The following is an 18,427-nucleotide window of genomic DNA, read 5'->3' as shown; positions in this document are numbered from 1 at the left end:
CTCTGACCAGGTCCCCCTGGGGCCTGGGCCTGCCAGCCCTCTCTCAATACCTACACAACCCTGCCTTCTCTTCTACTCCCACCCTCTCCCTCTCCCTCCCTCCCTCCCTCCCTCCCTCCCTCCCTCCCTCCCTCCCTCCCTCCCTCCCTCCCTCCCTCCCTCCCTCCCTCCCTCCCTCCCTCCCTCCCTCCCTCCCTCCCCCTCTCTCTCCCTCTTCCTCTACCCTCCCCCCTCTCTCTCCCCCCCCCTCTCTCTCTCTCTCTCTCTCTCTTAAACCTCCCTCCCTCTCCCCCCTTCTCTCTCTCTCTCCCTCTTCCTCTACCCTCCCCCTATCTCTCTCTCTCTCTCTCTCTCTTTCTGCCTCTCTCCCCCCACCGTCTCTCTCCCTCTGCCCTCTCTCCCTCTCACCTCCCTCCCTCCCCCCTTTCTCTCTTCCTCTCTCCCCCACCGTCTCCCTCCCTCCCCCCTTTCTCTCTTCCTCTCCTCTGCTCCCCCCACCGTCTCTCTCCCTCTGCCTCTCCCTCTCACCTCCCTCCCTCCCCCTTTCTCTCTTCCTCTCCTCTGCTCCCCCCCCCCTTCCGTCTTGCCAGCTGTTGTTATGCAGCCTGGGAGCTGCCGAGCTCCAGGTCAGCACCCAGAGAGCCCCATCCCAGCCTCAATGTACTCTTTGTCCCCCTGTGAGCAGAGGGAGGTGAGGGCACTGGTAGGTCATCAATGACCTTTGACCTTTCAACCCTCCCTGAGAGCCACGGAGAGGTCGTCTGCCCCCGGGAAACTGTTTTCAACAAGTGAAACAGGAGAATCTGGACCGGACAAAGCTTTTCTTTTACAGACTTACTCTACGTACGTATGTACTGTATGTACATCAAAATGGTTTCAAAATCTATATTGTGCCTTTATCCGTCAAATTAAGTATATTCTGTTTTTCTAACTGTGGTCAAGTTAGGGTCAAGTTTCATGACAAGCTGACTATTTCACAGGCTTTGGGGGAAAACGAGTATTCATGTAAATATGATAAATGCATTAATGAAATCTGCCCTGGGGTTATGGTAATCAGATCTATCCGGTGTTGGGAAATCTGAAGGGGAACGAAAATATGCACACAACCCTGCTCTCCAACCTGTTTCCTGTCAGCACTGGGCGAGCGGAGGAAGAGAGAGAGAGAGGAGATGAAGGGGAGGACCCGACCCGGGTCAAACCCGGGTCATAACTATCCCGGGTCATAACTATCCCGGGTCATAACTTTTTTTTAATATAGTTACTTTAACTCCTTTCAAACACGTTAGAGTCACGAGTGCTCGCGTAAACTTGCGCTGCGCGTGTGATTGGGCAGCAGACTGGGAGGGGGGGGGGGGTGGGGGGGGGTGTATCCTGCCTAGGCCTGACGTTCTCCAGGAGAGATAAACTGTGGTGATACGCTGCTTTGTGGCTCAGGATCTCATGCTGGCTGTTAAACGCTTCAGTGTAAACACCTGTTCTGCTCTGCTCAACTCAACTCTGCTCTGTTCTACTCTACCCTACTATTCTCTTCTGTACTGTGTTCACCATTCCATTCTACTCTACGACGCTCTACCCTTTTCCCCTGAGCTCTATTAACTCATCTCACTGGTGGCACACAATAGGAAAAAATCAAAACAGTCCAGCTCTTTGTCACAGGCCTCTCTTATAGTTTCAGGATCTGATCACACACGGAACTGACTGGCGAAGTGAGAGGGGGGGGGGGGGGGGGCGCGCAGGCATTCCGCTGTGACCATGGCGATGGTTATTTTTGCTGCGCCCTCCCTTGGTGTGTTTTGTCCATTCTTGTTGTGGGGTTTTGAACTCGTGGCAACGAGTGTGTCCCCGTGGCAACGAGTGTGTCCCCGTGGTAACGAGGGTGTCCCCGTGGCAACGAGCGTGTCCCCGTCGTAACAAGCGTGTGTCCCCGTGGCAACGCGTGTGTCCCCGTGGCTCCGACGGTGTCCCCGTGGCAACGAGCGTGTCCCCGTGGCAACGAGCGTGTCCCCGTGGCAACGAGCGTGTCCACGTGATAACGAGCGTTTCTCCGTGGCAACAAGCGTGTCCCAGTGGTAACAAGCGTGTCGCCGTGGAGCAGGTCCCCAAGCCCACGCCCACGTTAACACAGCCTTTTCCTGCCTTGTTACAACACTGCACACACACACACACACACACACGCACAACGTTACAACCAAGATCACGTTCTTCCTGTAATTTACTCTGTTCTGTCTATTTGTTCTCTTTTTCTCTTTCTTTCATTCGTTCCTGTGCTTGGTTTGTGGTTGTCCGAGGTACAGATCGAAAAAAAAACAAATTCCTGGGGAGACTGTGTGTGTGTGTATGTGTTAGAGAGCATGTGCGTAAGTGTGTGCGTGTGTGTACTGCTGACCTTGTTCAGCTGATCTGGTCATAGTCAGCTCTGCAGAACGTCTGTGGCAGAGCAGGAAACTCAATCCCTCCACTCAGGAAGAGGGTCTGCAAGACAGAGGAAGTAGTGGAAGCAAACACGGCATGTTTTCAACTTTCAGGAACACACACACACACACACACACACACACACAAGCATGCACGGCTCATACACATACGCAGACATGCCCACACATACACGCACACACACATACACGCACACACACAGACAGCCAGCCACGCCATCTCCCTGTCTATGGGGCTGTACCCTAAACTGACCCAGCTGGAGGGGGGGCTGGAGGGGGGGCTGGAGGGGGAGGCAGCTTCTTGTTTTCAGAGGGGGCTTCGACTCTCTCCTATTTTACAGCTGGGTGGAGAAGATCAATGGGAGCAGTGATGCCGGGGCCAGACAATAGACAGGGAGCCTAGCCTGCACGCCAACACAGGATTTCCTGGCTTACACCACCGCAAAGAGAGAGACAGAGAGACAGAGAGAGAGAGAGAGAGAGAGAGAGAGAGAGAGAGAGAGAGAGACAGAGAGAGAGAGAGAGAGAGAGAGACAGAAACAGAAAGAGAGATTCAGATCCTCAACCACGGTGAATAAAGAAGCTATTTTTTCCTCTTGAATCAGGGTTTGGGCAGTCTATGAAAAACGACATCTGTCCACATAGAGTCAGGTGGGTGGATGGATAGATGGAGGTACGTAGATGGGAAGGGATAGATGGAGGTAGGGAGGGAGGGTTAGATGTGCTGATGGATGAGTGGATGGAGGAAGCAATGGAAGGAACACAGTGATGCTGGAAGGATGCACGGAGGCAGGGCTTGCTACCAACTGTTTTCCTCACTGTCCCAGTGCCGCTACGTAGTGCAAAACGAACCGTCCCAAACTGAACTTGACCTGTCCCAAAATGTAAATTCTTGTGTTTTTGCATTGTGACATTGTGACACGGGGTCTAGGTTTTATGCAACACTGTTTAACTAATCCAGACAGTCCTGGGGCTCTAATCAATGTCAGAATTTTAACGTGAATACATACACAATAAAATACACTGTTTTCTTGCTTGTTTCATGGTGGGGATAACACAATTCTTGGTGTGGCTGTAGCCCAACCAAGCCATACCCTGCCACCGCCCATGTGAGTAGTTGCTGTATGTCTTACGGATCACCAAACTTGAAATGACTCTCTTGAAATTGTGCCACATCGTTTATGGAATCTTTTAAGCTAGAGCCAAATGGGACGAAAGGTTTCACCTGCCTTGTGTTTAAACGTGTTGAACTGCTGATGTATGCATCTGATATTGTTATAGTCCATCATCCCACCGTCGTCCCAAAGTCTGAGTTGAACTGTCCCAGACATCTTTTTCACAGACGGGACGCCGTTCATTCAGAGGCCTGGACGGAGGGTTAAAGAGATAAGGGGAATGGAATGACAGAGGAAAGGGTTCAAAGGATGGATGGATGGATGGATGGAAGAAAGGTCGGACAGAAGTGGTTTCACACCCATCAGCACCCGCGCTGCTTTGGTAGGCTACTGGCTCTCTCTCTCTCTTTCTGCCCGACCAAAACACAACAGGGCTTTACTGACCAAACAGAGAGAGGAGCCCTAGGGCACATCAAACCCACTTCAAACAGCAGGAAGAGCCCCATGGCTTCTCTGTTCACTGCTGCTCCCCGCCCATGGACCCTGTCACACCCAGTTACTGCCCCAGAGCCAGTCTGCAATGCCAACACACTCCCCCTCCAACCCTAGACCCATTCCTCCTTCCATCCCTCTTATCCGGCATTCCACACCTCCTACCCTCCACCCCTCCATCCCTCCACCCCTCTATCCAGCATTCCACACCTCCATCCCTCCATCATTCTACCCCCTCCACACCATCTCTTCCACCTGCTCCCACACATTCTGGAAAGGTGACTTCTCTTTTTTGAAAGAGTTGGAGGGTTTGGCTAGTATTGGTGGTGTGTGAGTGTGCGTTGAGAGTGTGTGTGTATGTGGGGGGGCGGGGGGGGGACGCTGGCATAGGCTGCCAGGCGTTTTGCAGCTTAACCTCTCGTTTGAAAGACCTCCCGGCTGCAGGGCTTTGTGTGCCGGAGCGACCCAGTATTCATGCAGTCCCTCCCCACGCTCACCTCCACCCGCCCCTCAGTCCAGCCAGCCCTCCATCCGCGGCTTAAATCCCCAGTTAACAGAGCCATCCGCTAGCCCTCCCTCCCTCCCCTTTGGGGGGGTGTGGGGGGGAGATCACAGGCCTCTTGGCCAGCTCCCCACATGCCCAGAGACACCGCCAGTCTGCCCGCTTTATAGAAACCATCAAAAGCTTGAAAGCAGAGAGGTCTGGGGGCCGGTGTCACGCTGCGCCCCGTGACACCTGCTGCACGCAGGAGAGGGACTCGGCTGCCTTTGAGGATTTCGCCGTGGACTCCCGCCATCTCCCCTCGCCAGGAAGACAGCACCCCCCCCCCCCCTTTATCTGCAGGGCGTTTTCTACCCGACCTTCTGGAAAAGCGTCCAAACCGCTGAGTCGTGTTGACGACAGCTTCTGAGGAGCAGGGGGGAGTGTTTGCCGCATGACGGAGGCGATGGCAGTCGGAGAAAAGATTCCTGAAATTCGCTCTCGTTTTGGAGGGAAATGTTTCTGACATTTCTCTGACTTCCTGTCCCCCCTCCCCCCCCCGGGTCATGAGATCCACTGAGTTACAGATGATTGGGGATGCTCTCATCCTTCCTGCCCTCTCCCTCCCTCCTTCCTCCCTCCCTCCTTCTTCCCTTCATCCTTTCCTCCCTTCATCCCCCGCATCCTTCTTCTCCTCCTAGCAGGGGGACATAAGCCTCTTAAGGGCTGGCCTGACCGGGGCTGAGTGGTCGGGGGTGGAGGGCTGGCTGGCTGGCTGGTGGGTGGTGGTGGTGGTTGACCTGAGACTGGTGGAGGACTGGGTGGCTTAGGTGTGGAGGTTGGCTGGGTCTTGGAGGGTAATGGGATAGTGGAGGTAGGGGGAGGAGACATTGAAGAATGTGGAGGGTGTGGGCTGGCCTAGGCTGGGCTAGACCTGGCTAGGCCTGGCTAGGCTGGGCTAGGCCTGGCTAGGCTGGGCTGGGCTAGGCCTGGCTAGGCTGGGCTAGGCCTGGCTAGGCTAGGCTGGGCTAGGCTACCTCCAGGGGCGGCCTTAAGGACCCTGCTCTCTGGGAGGAAGACACACACAGAGAGGCCTTTGTTGCCGGGGGGAACAGGAGAAGGTCCTGCTTGCAAGCAGCAGAGGAACCAAAGCCTTCATCCTGAATGGCCGGAGGACGGTTAAGAAGTCTTATTCCACCTTATTTAAAACACAAAAGCTCTTCTTGAGAGTGGTGTGGGAGGATGTGTGTGTGTGTGTGTGTGGGGGGGGGGGGGGTGAGGGGGTGACGTGGTAGTGTAGTGGTGTAGCTTTAATCTGTTCCAGAGTGCATTCTAGAAGAGATTAAAGATTACGGGGAGGGTGGTGGGGGGGGGGTGGTGGGGGGTGCTGGGAGGGGGTCAACTTTTAAGTAGTGGGGCAGTGGGGTTTCCGTTTGCTGTAAAAGACGGTGTTGAATCTAAACACCCAACACCCTATTGTTTTCCAAATACAGGATGTAAACAGGAAGTGTTCCCCTGGAGACCGAGAGGGGTTGATCAGACTCGGACCTGACAGACAGAGGCCCAGTAACGTGTGTAGGTGTGTGTGTGTGTGTGTCGGGGGGTATCAGGTTAGTGATCCATGCCTCCTAAACATCCTCTGGACAGCCCAACAGAGGTGTTGAATTCACCCTGCGGTTCCCTTCAAGACACCCTGTGTTCAAGCCTCGGATAAGCTCATCCAACAGGGTCTGAATGGAGGGCATTGTATGTCCCTGAGCCCCCTTCCCAGCCTACCTCCCCCTCTCCCTCTCCCTCACCTTCTCTCTATCCCCTGACCCCCTCCTCCTCCACCACCTCTCTCTCTCCATCCTTGTTCTGTGCGTCTCCCTATCTCCCGCCCACATCTTCTTTTGCTGTCTCAGTTTCTCAGCTGTCTCTCTCTCTCCCTCTCTGTCTCTCTCCCTTTCTCTCTCTCCCACTCTCTCTCCCTTCCTCTTTTCTCTGAGAGAGAGAGAGAGAGAGAGAGAGAGACAGAGAGACAGAGACAGAGAGAGAGAGAGAGAGAGAGAGAGAGGGGGAGGTGCTGGATCTCTCCACAGGGGGGAGGCCCTGCCTGGGGAGGAGCAGCAGGTTAGAGTATCAGACAGACCAGTGTGAGCCTGGAGGAACTGCTCACCTGTTGTCTGCTCTGAGCCAGATCTCTGGGCCACTCTCTGTCTGTTCTCTCCCCAAGAGCCCCCCCCTCCCCACACACACACACTCACACACACCCTACATAAACTGTCCCATCTGTCAGCTGTTCCTTCCCTGGCCTGGCCTGGCTTAGGCATGGTTGGGCTGGGCTAGACTAGGTTAATTTAGTCCGGGCTGGGCTAGGAGAAGCTTGAATGGGGGCTAGGTTCAGCTGGTCCTAGGATGGTCCTGGGTTGGCCTGGACTAGACTCATTTCACACCATGACGCACGTTTCAAAGTGCTTGTCAAGTTGAAATCACGGCCCAGACTCCACAATAGTCCAAGCGCTCCCAGCCCGCCACACCAATCAGCCTTCCTGGTCTCTCTATTGTTGACCGCACAGGCCTCCCATTCAACAGCCTCGCTCTCACACGCTTCACAGAGGAAGCGCATAACGGAAATGTTCATATAAACCACCCTGTTCTCTTTTTCTCTCTCTCTCTCCCTCTCTCTCTCCCTCTCTCCCCCTCTCCCCCTCTCTCCCTCTCCCTCTCCCTCTCCCTCTCCCCCCCTCTGTCTCTCCCCCCTCTCTGTCTCTGTCTCCCTTTCCCTCTCCGTCTCCCTCTCCGTCTCCCTCTCTCTCTCCCTCTCTCTCTCCCTCTCTCTCTTTCCCAGTGTGGAGGGCCAGAGAGCGTGCTGGTGATCATGTGACTGACAGGAGGTCCTGACAGGTGTGTGTCCGAGCGGCCTGTTCCTAGGTTGGACCACTTATTCCCAGCCCGCCCCGGACAGATTAAGTGTGTCCATCTGTCAGAAGAATTAAGGGTAATCCACAGGAATTTTCAGATCGTGAGGGGGGGGGGGGGGGGTGGAGGCAGGAGGGCTGTTGGGGGGGGGGGGGCTGAGGGGGGGGGCTGTGGGGTTGGGGCAGAAGGAGAACTTTCACTGGGGTTTGTAACCCGAATCCCCCAGCCACCTGCGTTGGCCTGAGAGCCCAGGAAATGGACTCTCTCTCCCTCTATCTCCCTCTCTCCTTGTCACTCTCGCTCTCCCCCCTCTCTCTTTCTCTTCGTCTCTCTCTGAGATTCTCACACTCACTCTCTCTCTTTCTCCTCACCCCTCGTCTACCCTCTCTCTCTCTCTCTCTCTCTTTCTCTCTGAGACTCTCCTCACTCCTCCCTCCCTCCCTCACCCCCTCCCTCCGGTTAATCCCTCCAGTAGAGGGTCACATGCAGACTCAGTCCCAGCTCCAGGCAGTCTCAGTGAACAGCCAGGCCCAGGGGAAGGCTGACAGGGATTAGGGTGAAATCAAATCGAGCATCTAATCATCGAGGACTAGCTTAGCACCCCCTCTCTCTCTCTCTCTCTCTGTCTCTCCATCAGCATGCAGGTCTCCAAGTTTGTCCACCCAGAATGCACTGAGCCACTGGACTCACACTATCCACTGTGGGACACGCACTCACTCCAGTCCATGGTACTGATACTGGTTCACACATGGCCTAAGCTGTGCACACACACACACACACACACAGCAGCATTCCTTCACACGCACACAAGGAAAACATTCCCACGCACACACACACACCGGGGCCCAGCCCTGACAATGGGACAAGCGCAGGTGCTTGGAAGCATGACGGCTACCTGAGCTGTTTGTCAGAGAGCCCAGGAGGAGGGAGCTGATGTACGACCGTGACACACAGGAAGTGGTGACAGCACAACCCGCCCCTATTCTCCGATTGGCTGATCCGAGGGGGGTGGGGCAGCGGGGGAATTTGCAAACGCAGCATCGGAATGCCCGGCGACCATACAGGTGTCGGCATTAGTCTCATTGGTAACCTGATACACACACGCACGCACGGTCTCAGACACACACACACACACACACACGCATGGACTCAGTCACACACACACTCACACACCACCGCCTGTGGAAACAACAGGGGTGTTGAAAATCATTCACAGACACACTCCTCCTCCTCATCCATCTTTCAGCCGATGTCCAGCTCATTCACTGGTCCCCATTCACACAACACTCACTAACTCATCCATTCATCCGCATGGCAGGGGGGGGGGAGACGGAGAGAGAGAGAGAGAAAGTGAAAGAGAGGGGGAGGGGGGTCAAGAGAAAGAGGAAAGAGAGGAATGGGGAGAAAACGAGTGCGAGAGTGAAAAAGAAAGAGAGAAAGCGAGAGAGAGAGAGAGAGAGAGAGAGAGAGAGAGAGAGAGAGAGAGGGACAGAGAGACAGAGAGAGAGGTAGATCCACAGGTAGACAGCGGTTAAACCGCGCTGCCAAGCTGTTTCTCATCACTCTCCCTCACAAAGGGACCCTGTCCTACTCTGACCTCCTCGGAGGTCGGCGGAGGAGGTCGGCCGAGGTCTCGGTCAGTCTACTCCACCCCAGGGTCTGCGAGCCTGCGTGTTTGTCATTGTCAGGGGTTCCAGATCGGTGTCGACCCAGATGTCTCCAGGTCCAGTCTCACCGGCCTGCCGTCTGTCAGTCAGCGAGGCCGCGCCGGGCGGAGGAGGGTCCCCGAGAATCCCACCGTGGGTTCGTTTTGTGCGGCTCGTCGCTCAGGAGACCCAGTGTGATCCTGGTGTTTTGTTTGTTTTGGAAGACAGGGACTGCAGGGTTGCTATCCTCCTCCCCTGAGCCAGGGGTCGCTACACAGGACAACTCGAGAAGAGTTGGAAAACAAAGTGGACATCGTCACACACACACACACACAGACAGTTTTATTATCCATGTTGCGTCTTAAGTGGTAAGGGAGGTGTTTGTGCCCGTCTGTCTGTTTTGTGGCCCTTTCTGCACAGTCCAAGTTCAACCCCCTTCACCCCCTCCCCTCCCCCACCATCCCCGGCAAACCAAACGAGAGGAACTCATCCATGAAACACAACCAAATTGCACCAGCTCCTCCCATCCCCCCCACACCAGCCCCCCCCCCTTCTCAGTCTCCTTTCCATAAGGATCCTCAGCCACCTGTGTTTCCTAGTCTCACACACACACACGCACACACAAACACACACACACACACACACACACACAGGGAGGGTCTGTTTTGTTCCTTGGTCAAACATTGCTGGGCATAGGGCCTCGGATGTCATCATTTTAAGACAATAAGCCCCTCCCCCTCTACCCCCCACCCTGCCCCTCTCCCCCCCACCCTGCCCCCCTCCCATCCTCCCCCCCACTCATCCTCCCTGCCCCCCTCCCCCCACCCATCCTCCCTGCCCCCCTCCCCAAACTGTCACTGACAACTGCGTGAAAGAACTCACCACTCGGCCCTCAACAAAGCCTGAACAAGCAACCTCTCTCTCTCTCTCTATGTTTCACTCCATCCTTCTCTCTCTCTCCCTTTGTCTCTCGTGCCTTACTCTCCTTCTCATGTGTATTTGACAGCTTCCCCCCCCACCTGCCCTGTGTGGACACGGACAGGTGGTTAGGGAAATCAGACAAAACGTCCCTCCTCTTTCTTTTTTAATTTACAATCTTTGATATTTCAGGAATCATGTGAAGTGTGAGAGAAGTTTTGAGGTCTCGGGTTGCTTCATTCGCTCCATTGGAGGGTTCACAACCCGTCCCTCTCACTGTTATACTTGCATGAGGGAGGGCCCGCCAAGCAAAACAAACACACTCCAACAGATTCATTCGGTGGACCTGTGTCGATTTCAAATTTCAGAATTGAAATCTCTTTTTCCCGACAAACAGCAGATGGAGATTAGACGTCTGGAGTTTCAAACGTTTTTCTCTGGATTGACGTGATGAAAACAGATTTCTGAGAATCCGTTTCGTTTTGGACAAAGACGTTCTTTGCATTCCATCCTCACGACCAGACGTTTTTTAATCACACATTTCCCATGCACATTTTAGTAATTTCCCAGACGCTTTTATCCAAAGAGACGTACAAAAAGTTCATGTAGAAAGCACAACGACAGATCCAGGGTCTGAAGTGCACAGTTCTAGTACTTCAGTGGTCGGAGTCAAGGAACGGTCAAGGAAAGCCACATTGCAAATCAACCACATCTCATCTGCCAAGAACTAAAATAATAGTATCACTTCAGTCGAACAATATGTTATTGTTGTGCAGAATACGTTGCATCCAAAGAAAGTCGGATACAGTCGATGCTAATTATCGTATTTATCAGACGCTTTCATAGGTCAGGTACTGGGGGGATTTAAACCTTGGATCTCCTGATCTACGATCCAGCGCTCTACCGCTGGGATGTACCCATGCCAAGGTTGTTCCTCCAACACAACGTGACACACAGACCAGAGCAACGCTCTGGATGATGAGAACAAATTTGAGCGATTCTGAACAGTGGTTCACACACACACACACACACCTACACACACTGACAGCTGCCTGGCAAGGAGCAAGCATACACGTCCTCTCTACGTCCAGCATTCAAATACTGACAACAACCGCACAAAAGGTCTACTAACGCACTGTCCTCGTTTTACGGATAGAAACTGGGGTAGCTATCGTTTCGGTCGTGGCACCCACCTTGTATTGTGAAAAACAAGAGGCCATTCACCAAGACCAAGACTAATCACGAAGCAAGGCTGGGTGTTATTGTCTCTACTGACAAGGAGGACTGTGAAAGAAGCTGACAGGCATGGCGTAAACAGTGAGGGCTTCTGGTTAATGTTTAAGACATTGGGTTCAGGAGGTTTACCTTTTCAGACACATGGTAACAAGGGCTGTGCGTGGTAGTTTTGTTGAAAACTAGTATGAGAGTTATACTCCGTGGCCTGTTCGAACCAATGTTTCTTCTTTCTTTTTTTTTTACACCAAAATCACATTCCTGTTTAAAGTATGAAAAATTTTAACGTTTTCTGGCTATCTCAGCACCCACGTCCCCCCTCTTCCCCCTCTTGCGCCTCCCCGGATGAATGGAGGCCCCACACACCTCCCCCTCCGCTAAATAGATGTTATCAATGAAAAGACCTGCACACACACACCCACACATTTATGAATGGAGCTTGTACCTACGCCAAATCAAGCACGCTGACCTCTATGATGGAGAGGCGACGTCCGCGACAGGAGCGGGAAAGGACAAGGGAGGTGAAAAGCAGCCCTTGTGATTGCTAATAACTTTCCTTAGTCGACGTCCACTTCACTCTCACAAGGACCTAGCAATACTCATGTATTAAAACTTTAAAGAGGAAGAAAATAAAATGCTTTGCACTTAAATTTAACTTGGCAGCGTAAAATACAAATCAACACAAACATGACGGCAACAAAATTAAACGTTTTATATTGCTGAGTAATCTTAGTGTAGTGTCTTGTTCACAAATTTTCGGGAAACAGCAGTTCGGCTAGACAGGCGCAAGAGCGCCATCTGGTGGAATGGATCCTCTTGGCTGCCCCTTGGAACCACGCGTCTCATGGTAAATTGTTCTTTTTAAACATCTTTTAATTTGATCCACATCTTCATAGCACTTATTAGGCATACAGAGTTTGTATTGAAAATAAATCTGATCATTTACATCACAACAACTAACACAACAACAATGAGGTTTGAAATCAAAGGCCATTTTTCGCTAGTATTTTTTTTTCGTAGATATCTTACAATGAAGTATATAGGAGCCCTCTTTAAATGAATCACATCCAATATAAATGTAAAAGGACATATTCAATACTAAAATATTTAACTGTTCGTCTGAAATGGCAAAATAAGAAGCACAACAAATCAGGATCATTCAATGCTTGTTGCCATGAAACACAATAATCTACCTCGGAAACCACTGGCAAAGTCGGGATGCACAAGATATGCATGGGAGATATTACATTAAAAATATATTACTGTCCAATACACAAGTTTACTCATGTAGAAAAGGAAATCCAATACTTTAAGGCAATTAGATGTCTTTTCATAGGTAAAGGCGTAGAATATTTGTATCCAACTGAACCGTAATGGCAAAAATGATACGTAAATCATATCAGATATGAGACAAATGTAAACATGGGTGCATCCCTACTTTACATTCAGTCTGTAGCTTGACAGTTAAGTTTCAAAGTCTTCTACTTGTCCCTCCTAAGTAATATCACAGGTATTATCACAGTAATATCACAGTACAAATGGAGCTGTGTTTTTCAGTCTGACAGACTTGAGGTAATGTCCCTCTGCACTTTCATAAAAGTGGAGTTTTCTGTCAGGCTAGTAACCGCCACTCCAGTAATCCGGCAGCAACTATGACAAAGAGATTCTCTGAACCTTTTGGAAGTCGTTTGAAGTTCGCAATTTCCCCTAGTTGGATCGATAAGTTATCTACCATTACTACTGCTGAGTAACATCACATCTTGTATTTAGCTTATTATCGTGTTACAGCTCTCACAAACGTTCCTCTGATGAACTGAAGTCTACAAGGCATCTCTCTTTCTGACCACTCCACACCGCACACACACTCCACACGCACACGTTAACAATCAGACCAATCATGGAAATGTTATTGCATGACTTCGTATGACACTTGAGTGCTGTAAAGGCATAGTTAGATCCCCCAAAAATAAAAACCCACAAATGGGAACCAAATAAATGGACATCACCAACTGCTTTCCTTTTCAGCCCTGAAAGAAACAGACTATTCCTGACCAGAAATGCAATACACAGTACTCAAAACAGATGACGTATAGGCGTCGACTCAGCCATCCCTTTACAGCGCCGTTTGTAAACCGTGTTACAGTATATATATATATTTAATCAACCAGAAAACTAAAGGGATTATAAGACATATATATTTGTCAGTCTTTCACACAATAAATATCAAACTAGAAATGAATTCATCTAACAGAACTTGGTGCAAGCAGCAAAAAATTGTCTAACCTGTACAATATACAACTAACAGCCCATGGTATGATTTAGTTACGAATACTCTAGTTATTGAGAAATAAAAAAGTTACAATTCATAAGTTTAAGTTAATTCTGGGGGAAATTGAACGAGGTATTAAAGCACAAATGAAGCCTGTCCCCAAAAATTTAAAAATTAAATACTTAACTTCACATCCACCATTCTGACTGACACAACGGTCTCCAAGGCAACCCTGTCTTCAACCACACAATCAGGCAGAGAGTCTGGAACATGTATGACATCATCTTGTAGATCAGAATGCTAAGAACAGAGACCACGTTAAAGTCCAGTAGTCTGGGGAGGAACGGCCTCTCTGAGGGTCTGGGGGTGGGGGGGGTTGGAGTGGGGGTGGTGGGGGGGTACAGGTGAGGATAGGAGGAGGAAGGGGGGGTGGATCAACATGTAACTGATGGTCGTCTGGTTGATGAAGTTGCTGAAATTAAATTGTGTGTGTGTGTGTGTGGGGGGGGGGGGTTAAAGGGGTCAGGGGTCACGTCCCTAAACAATGGGAGGGGCCGGCTAGGGGGTGTGAGGGTGGGGGGAGGATGGGGTCCAAGCCTCTTAGAAGGTAGCTCTTCTAACAGGCAGTGGGACTGGCAGGTGGACAGCAGGGGGTCGGGGGGGGCGAAGGGGGAGCTGGCTCCGTCACTCGTAGTCCCGGTTGAAAGCTTCCCACTCTGCCCCGGCTGGGTCTGGCTGGTTCTCAGCCAGCTGGGGCTGCTTCTCTGCTGGGTACAGGTCCTCCACTCCCACCCGGGGCTGGCTCTCCGGCGGAGACCGGTTCTCCGAGGGGCCGACGAACGCCGTCGAGCTTCCTACTTTCTTCACTCTGAAAACACATCCGTTTTTTTGTTGAATACAAAATCGGATCTCAGATATGACTTTACTTTTTTTTTTCTTTGATCATAACAAGTGTCGTAATAACAAACAGCTTGTTTACAATTCCTGACAACATTAGTAGGGTCCTATTTAAAACGTTTCTTGTGAGGGGTGAGGGAGGAGGATGGCCTATTTAAACGTTTCTTGTGAGGGGTGAGGGAGGAGGGGAGAGGATAGACGGATATGATGGGTCAGAGGAGGTCTGGATGAGATCCACCTACTGGTTCTTGTGTTTGGAGCCGCTGATGTGGGCCTGGTACTGTTCCACAGAGTTGAGCTCCAGGTTGCACACGGCACAGGGGTATCCCTTGACTGTGGAGGCTGCAGGGGAAACGGGAGAGACGCACACCTCAACGACTTGCCTCTGCGGAGGTCTCTCTCTCCCTCACCCATCTCTTCCCTCCTTCCTTTATGTCCAACTCTTTTTTTTGTCACTCTCCTATCCCCCTACCCCCATCTTCTGCCACCTCTGGTTCCCTCCCTCTCCCCTCTCATCAGCACCTCCCTCCCTCTCCCCTCTCATCAGCACCTCCCTCCCTCTCCCCTCTCATCAGCACCTCCCTCCCTTTCCCCTCTCATCAGCACCTCCCTCCCTCTCATCAGCACCTCCCTCCCTCTCCCCTCTCATCAGCACCTCCCTCCCTCTCCCCTCTCATCAGCACCTCCCTCCCTCTCCCCTCTCATCAGCACCTCCCTCCCTCTCCCCTCTCATCAGCACCTCCCTCCCTTTCTCTTCTCATCAGCACCTCCCTCCCTCTCCCCTCTCATCAGCACCTCCCTCCCTCTCCCCTCTCATCAGCACCTCCCTCCCTCTCTCCCGGAGTCTGCACACAGGACGGTTAGTGAGCCTTGACGACGTCAACGACAGACACTTTAGCGTTAGTTAGCATGTCAGTAGCAACGGCCCTACAACTTCCAGTAACTGACTCCAACACTCCCTCCCTCCCTCCCCTCCCCCCCCGACCCCATGCTGGCTGGCAGGCTGATCCAGGTCAAGCCCAGACCAACACAGTGAGAGTAATTAGAGGTCTAATCCTTCCAACATATCCCTCCCTCCCTCCCCCTCCCTCCCTTCCCCCCCTCCCTTCCCCCCTCCCTCCCTCCCTCCCCCCTCCCCCCCCCCCCCCCCTCACCTGGGGTCGTGGACGGCCCATACGTCTCCATCAGCTTCATCTTGGTCAGCTGTTTTTTGTGCTTCTTGCCCACGTAGTGCTGCTGCGCCATCATGGGGTTGTTGAAGGAGGCGTGGCAGATGGGGCAGAAGCGGTCGGGGTCGTTCTGGGCGGGGCCTAAGGATGGAGCCACGCCGCCCGTCTCCTCCACCTTCCTCTTCACCAGGGGGGCCACTGGGGGTGGGGTGGCCACTGCTGGGTGGGGAGGGGGGGGGGGATGTCATTCTGTGAGGGTGTGGTTTGTGTGACTGTGTGGTTTATGTGACTGTGTGCGTCTTCCATCGCACCAATCTACGGCGGTCTGGAGAACCGTCTGGAGAACCATCTGGAGAACCTCACCTGGAGCCTGGGGACCAAAGGTCTTCAGTTTGAGGTTCTTGGCATGAACTTTGCCCTGGTAGTGAGACTGCGCCACCACGGCCGACGAGAAGGACATGTTGCACACATGACAGGCTTTGTAGCGCTCTGATTCGCCGTTACTGCTGGCCTGCCGGGAGACAAAGAGGACGGCAAGAGAAAAAGGTCAAAAAGGCTCAAGGAAACTCAGGTCCACTTCCATAGCGGGGAAACAAGAAACAGGAAGGTAGGTATAACTCAGTGGTTCGAGTGCTTGACTACAGATTAAGAGATCGCAAGTTTGAATCTCTCACTGTTTGTCGCTTTGGATAAAAGCATCGGCTAAATAAATACGTTATTTAAATATTACAAAATCTGTAGGACACGACTCTGCTACTCACGCTGTCAGACGAAGGCGACTTTAACTTTTTGATGGCGGGTTCCTCGTCCTTCTGTAGACCCATGTAGCGTCGTACTTTATTGGCGTGCTTCTTGCTCTGGGGAAAGTCAGACGGACCCGATCAGATGATGGCGACTGAGTCTATGCTGACGCACGCAAGACTGCGCCAGAAACAATTACACACACACAAACACAGCCTGTATACACACACACACACACAAACACACCTATTATACACACAGACACACAACATGTATACACACAAGACAACCTATACACACACACACCTCTTCCCCTAAACAATCAGAGCTGCAGGTTCTAAACCAAAATGTTTTAAGACAGCATTATACAGTATACAGCAGTGGTTCTCAGGGACCCCCGGTCCTGCTTGTTTTAGATGTTTCCCTGCTCCAACACACCTGACTCAAATGCATGTTCGTTACCAGTTTTTTACAGAGCTAGATAACAACCCTTTTATTGGAATCAGGCGTGTTGGAGCGGGGAAACATCTAAAACATGCAGGACAGGGAGTCCCTGAGGACAGGGTTGAGAACCACTGGTATACAGTATTAACACAGTAATATACACTGAAAGTGTACAAGTTCTTCTTCATGTGATAAACCGACCCCTTCATGTCTGCACTGTACTGTATGAGACTCGCAAACCTCCATCCTGCTCTGGAAAGGAAGGAACACATTCCTACAGAACATACTACAATGTTACTATTCTGCACACCAGTTGAGTTAACTGAGACCAAGCTATGTTAAATATCAGTAAACTGAGACCAAGTATTATTAAATATCAGTTAACTGAGAACAACCTATGTTAAATAACATATAAGTCAGACCAAGCTATGTTAAATATCCGTTAACTGAGACCAAGCTTATTCCATTACAGGCATCATGAACACCACAGGACACGAAGTGTGGTTGCCATGACAGCGTCACAGCCGTAATGCTAACCTGGTAGTGAGCTAATTTCTGGGAGTCTGAAATCAGAACAGCACTGCAGACTTTGCACTGGGAATCAGAGAACAGGTTCCCGTTCTCCTTAATCATCCTGTTGACTGAGGGGGACAAGAGATGAAACGTCACCAAGACCACATAAAAAATTGCGGAGGTTACAGTTGCTTAGGTTAAAATGGCTTTGCGGCTAGGTAAGGTGTTTGGCAGACATTATGAGTGAATATGTGTTGTGTTTATTTTTTATTTTTTATATAGGTTATCTGGTTACATTGCATGCTGAATTTATGAAGGTTTGGAAAGCAGCTGGGATACTGCATACTGTGCCTGTATTGCAATGAGTGAAATCACACTCTGGTGAACAGCACATTGGTGATGTTATGTCTATATTTTGCATATATTTATGCATTCGAATGAAAGTTTGCCTGGAAACACAGCCATATCTAATTATCTCATTGCATCGACCTTGGCGCTTGAGGCTTGCACGTCAGTTCAGGCGCTGTGGCACACGGTAGAACTAGCTCGCGTGCGATCTGTTCGCTTGAAATTGACTCACATAGTCTACGAGCAAGGGCTCACGTGCGTTTAGAAATGAGCTGCAGCCGTTGTTATCATAATTAATAATACATTATCAAACAGAGAACTTACCCTCCGCCGCCCCCGAAGGTAAAAATGGAAAATCTCCATTCTGCTCCTCGAGCGCCATGTTTTCATTTAACAGGGATTTGAACATGCGCAGTTTGAACTGACGACTTTAATCCAGTGGCGTTAATAAAGTCATTACAGTTCATGGGCAACAGACAGCGCAATTTAATCTAAAGTGGGCCGGATAAATCAAACTGTAGTTTATAACATATACTTAACATAACATATCCTTATGTTTCCCTTTCTTTTAGTGTAAGGAAGAACCAGTACATTCTGAAAACGTTCAAAATTAATGAAACTCCTATTTACAAAACAGCTTGAAATGTCTTGAGAAAAATGTATTCTATTATACCAATATTTTGTCTCAGTTTTTCCACATTTAGTCAGTCTACTGTCATTACATGTGCATTACAAGTAGCCTACAGATTACAGTGGGTCTTCAAAGGCACAAAACTATTAGAGTATAGTTACAAGTCAGAAGAAAGTAGTTGATATATCTTAACTGTAGTG

The 18,427-nt window shown here is 50.9% G+C and overlaps 1 protein-coding gene and 1 long non-coding RNA gene across 6 annotated transcripts; both read right to left on the bottom strand.

Moving 5' to 3' along the window:
• Positions 1-1,692: 1,692 nt before the first annotated feature.
• Positions 1,693-13,864, bottom strand: LOC146246317 (uncharacterized). Its single transcript, XR_014734636.1, has 3 exons — positions 11,665-13,864; positions 2,387-2,472; positions 1,693-2,148 (listed from the first exon to the last, which is right to left on the bottom strand). It is a non-coding gene; the product is annotated as an uncharacterized LOC146246317 (long non-coding RNA).
• Positions 13,865-14,018: 154 nt separating this feature from the next.
• znf346 (zinc finger protein 346) lies at positions 14,019-18,383 on the bottom strand. Of its 5 annotated transcripts, none has more exons than XM_084683998.1 (7): positions 17,158-17,226; positions 16,937-17,009; positions 16,312-16,407; positions 15,914-16,061; positions 15,536-15,769; positions 14,624-14,723; positions 14,019-14,352 (listed from the first exon to the last, which is right to left on the bottom strand). In XM_084683998.1, the coding sequence occupies exons 2-7, from the start codon at positions 16,979-16,981 to the stop codon at positions 14,169-14,171; spliced, it is 807 nt and encodes a 268-aa protein (XP_084540124.1). In that variant the 5' UTR covers positions 16,982-17,009; positions 17,158-17,226; the 3' UTR covers positions 14,019-14,168. The 5 variants fall into 5 exon arrangements, with proteins under 5 accessions (XP_084540124.1, XP_084540123.1, XP_084540122.1 ...); XM_084683997.1 differs by having other exon boundaries at positions 17,206-17,226; XM_084683993.1 differs by lacking the exons at positions 16,937-17,009; positions 17,158-17,226 and adding exons at positions 17,273-17,376; positions 17,921-18,383 and having other exon boundaries at positions 14,021-14,352.
• Positions 18,384-18,427: the final 44 nt, after the last annotated feature.

Source organism: Hypomesus nipponensis, chromosome 20 (assembly GCF_054491055.1).
Source record: "Hypomesus nipponensis isolate SF chromosome 20, ASM5449105v1, whole genome shotgun sequence".
Classification (NCBI taxonomy): Eukaryota; Metazoa; Chordata; class Actinopteri; order Osmeriformes; family Osmeridae; genus Hypomesus; species Hypomesus nipponensis.
Note: the sequence above shows the minus strand (reverse complement) of the source record. Positions and strands in the feature narration are given on the sequence as shown.

What these genes read in the sequence shown, in the direction of transcription:
- znf346 (XM_084683993.1), bottom strand. Translation starts at nt 18,005, where the DNA reads ATGTTCAAATCCCTGTTAAATGAAAACATGGCGCTCGAGGAGCAGAAT. An exon ending in CTTTGGTCCCCAGGCTCCAG is followed by an intron (nt 15,770 to 15,913) that starts GTGAGGTTCTCC and finishes CTCCCCACCCAG; the next exon opens with CAGTGGCCACCCCACCCCCA. An exon ending in TGGGCCGTCCACGACCCCAG is followed by an intron (nt 14,724 to 15,535) that starts GTGAGGGGGGGG and finishes TTTCCCCTGCAG; the next exon opens with CCTCCACAGTCAAGGGATAC.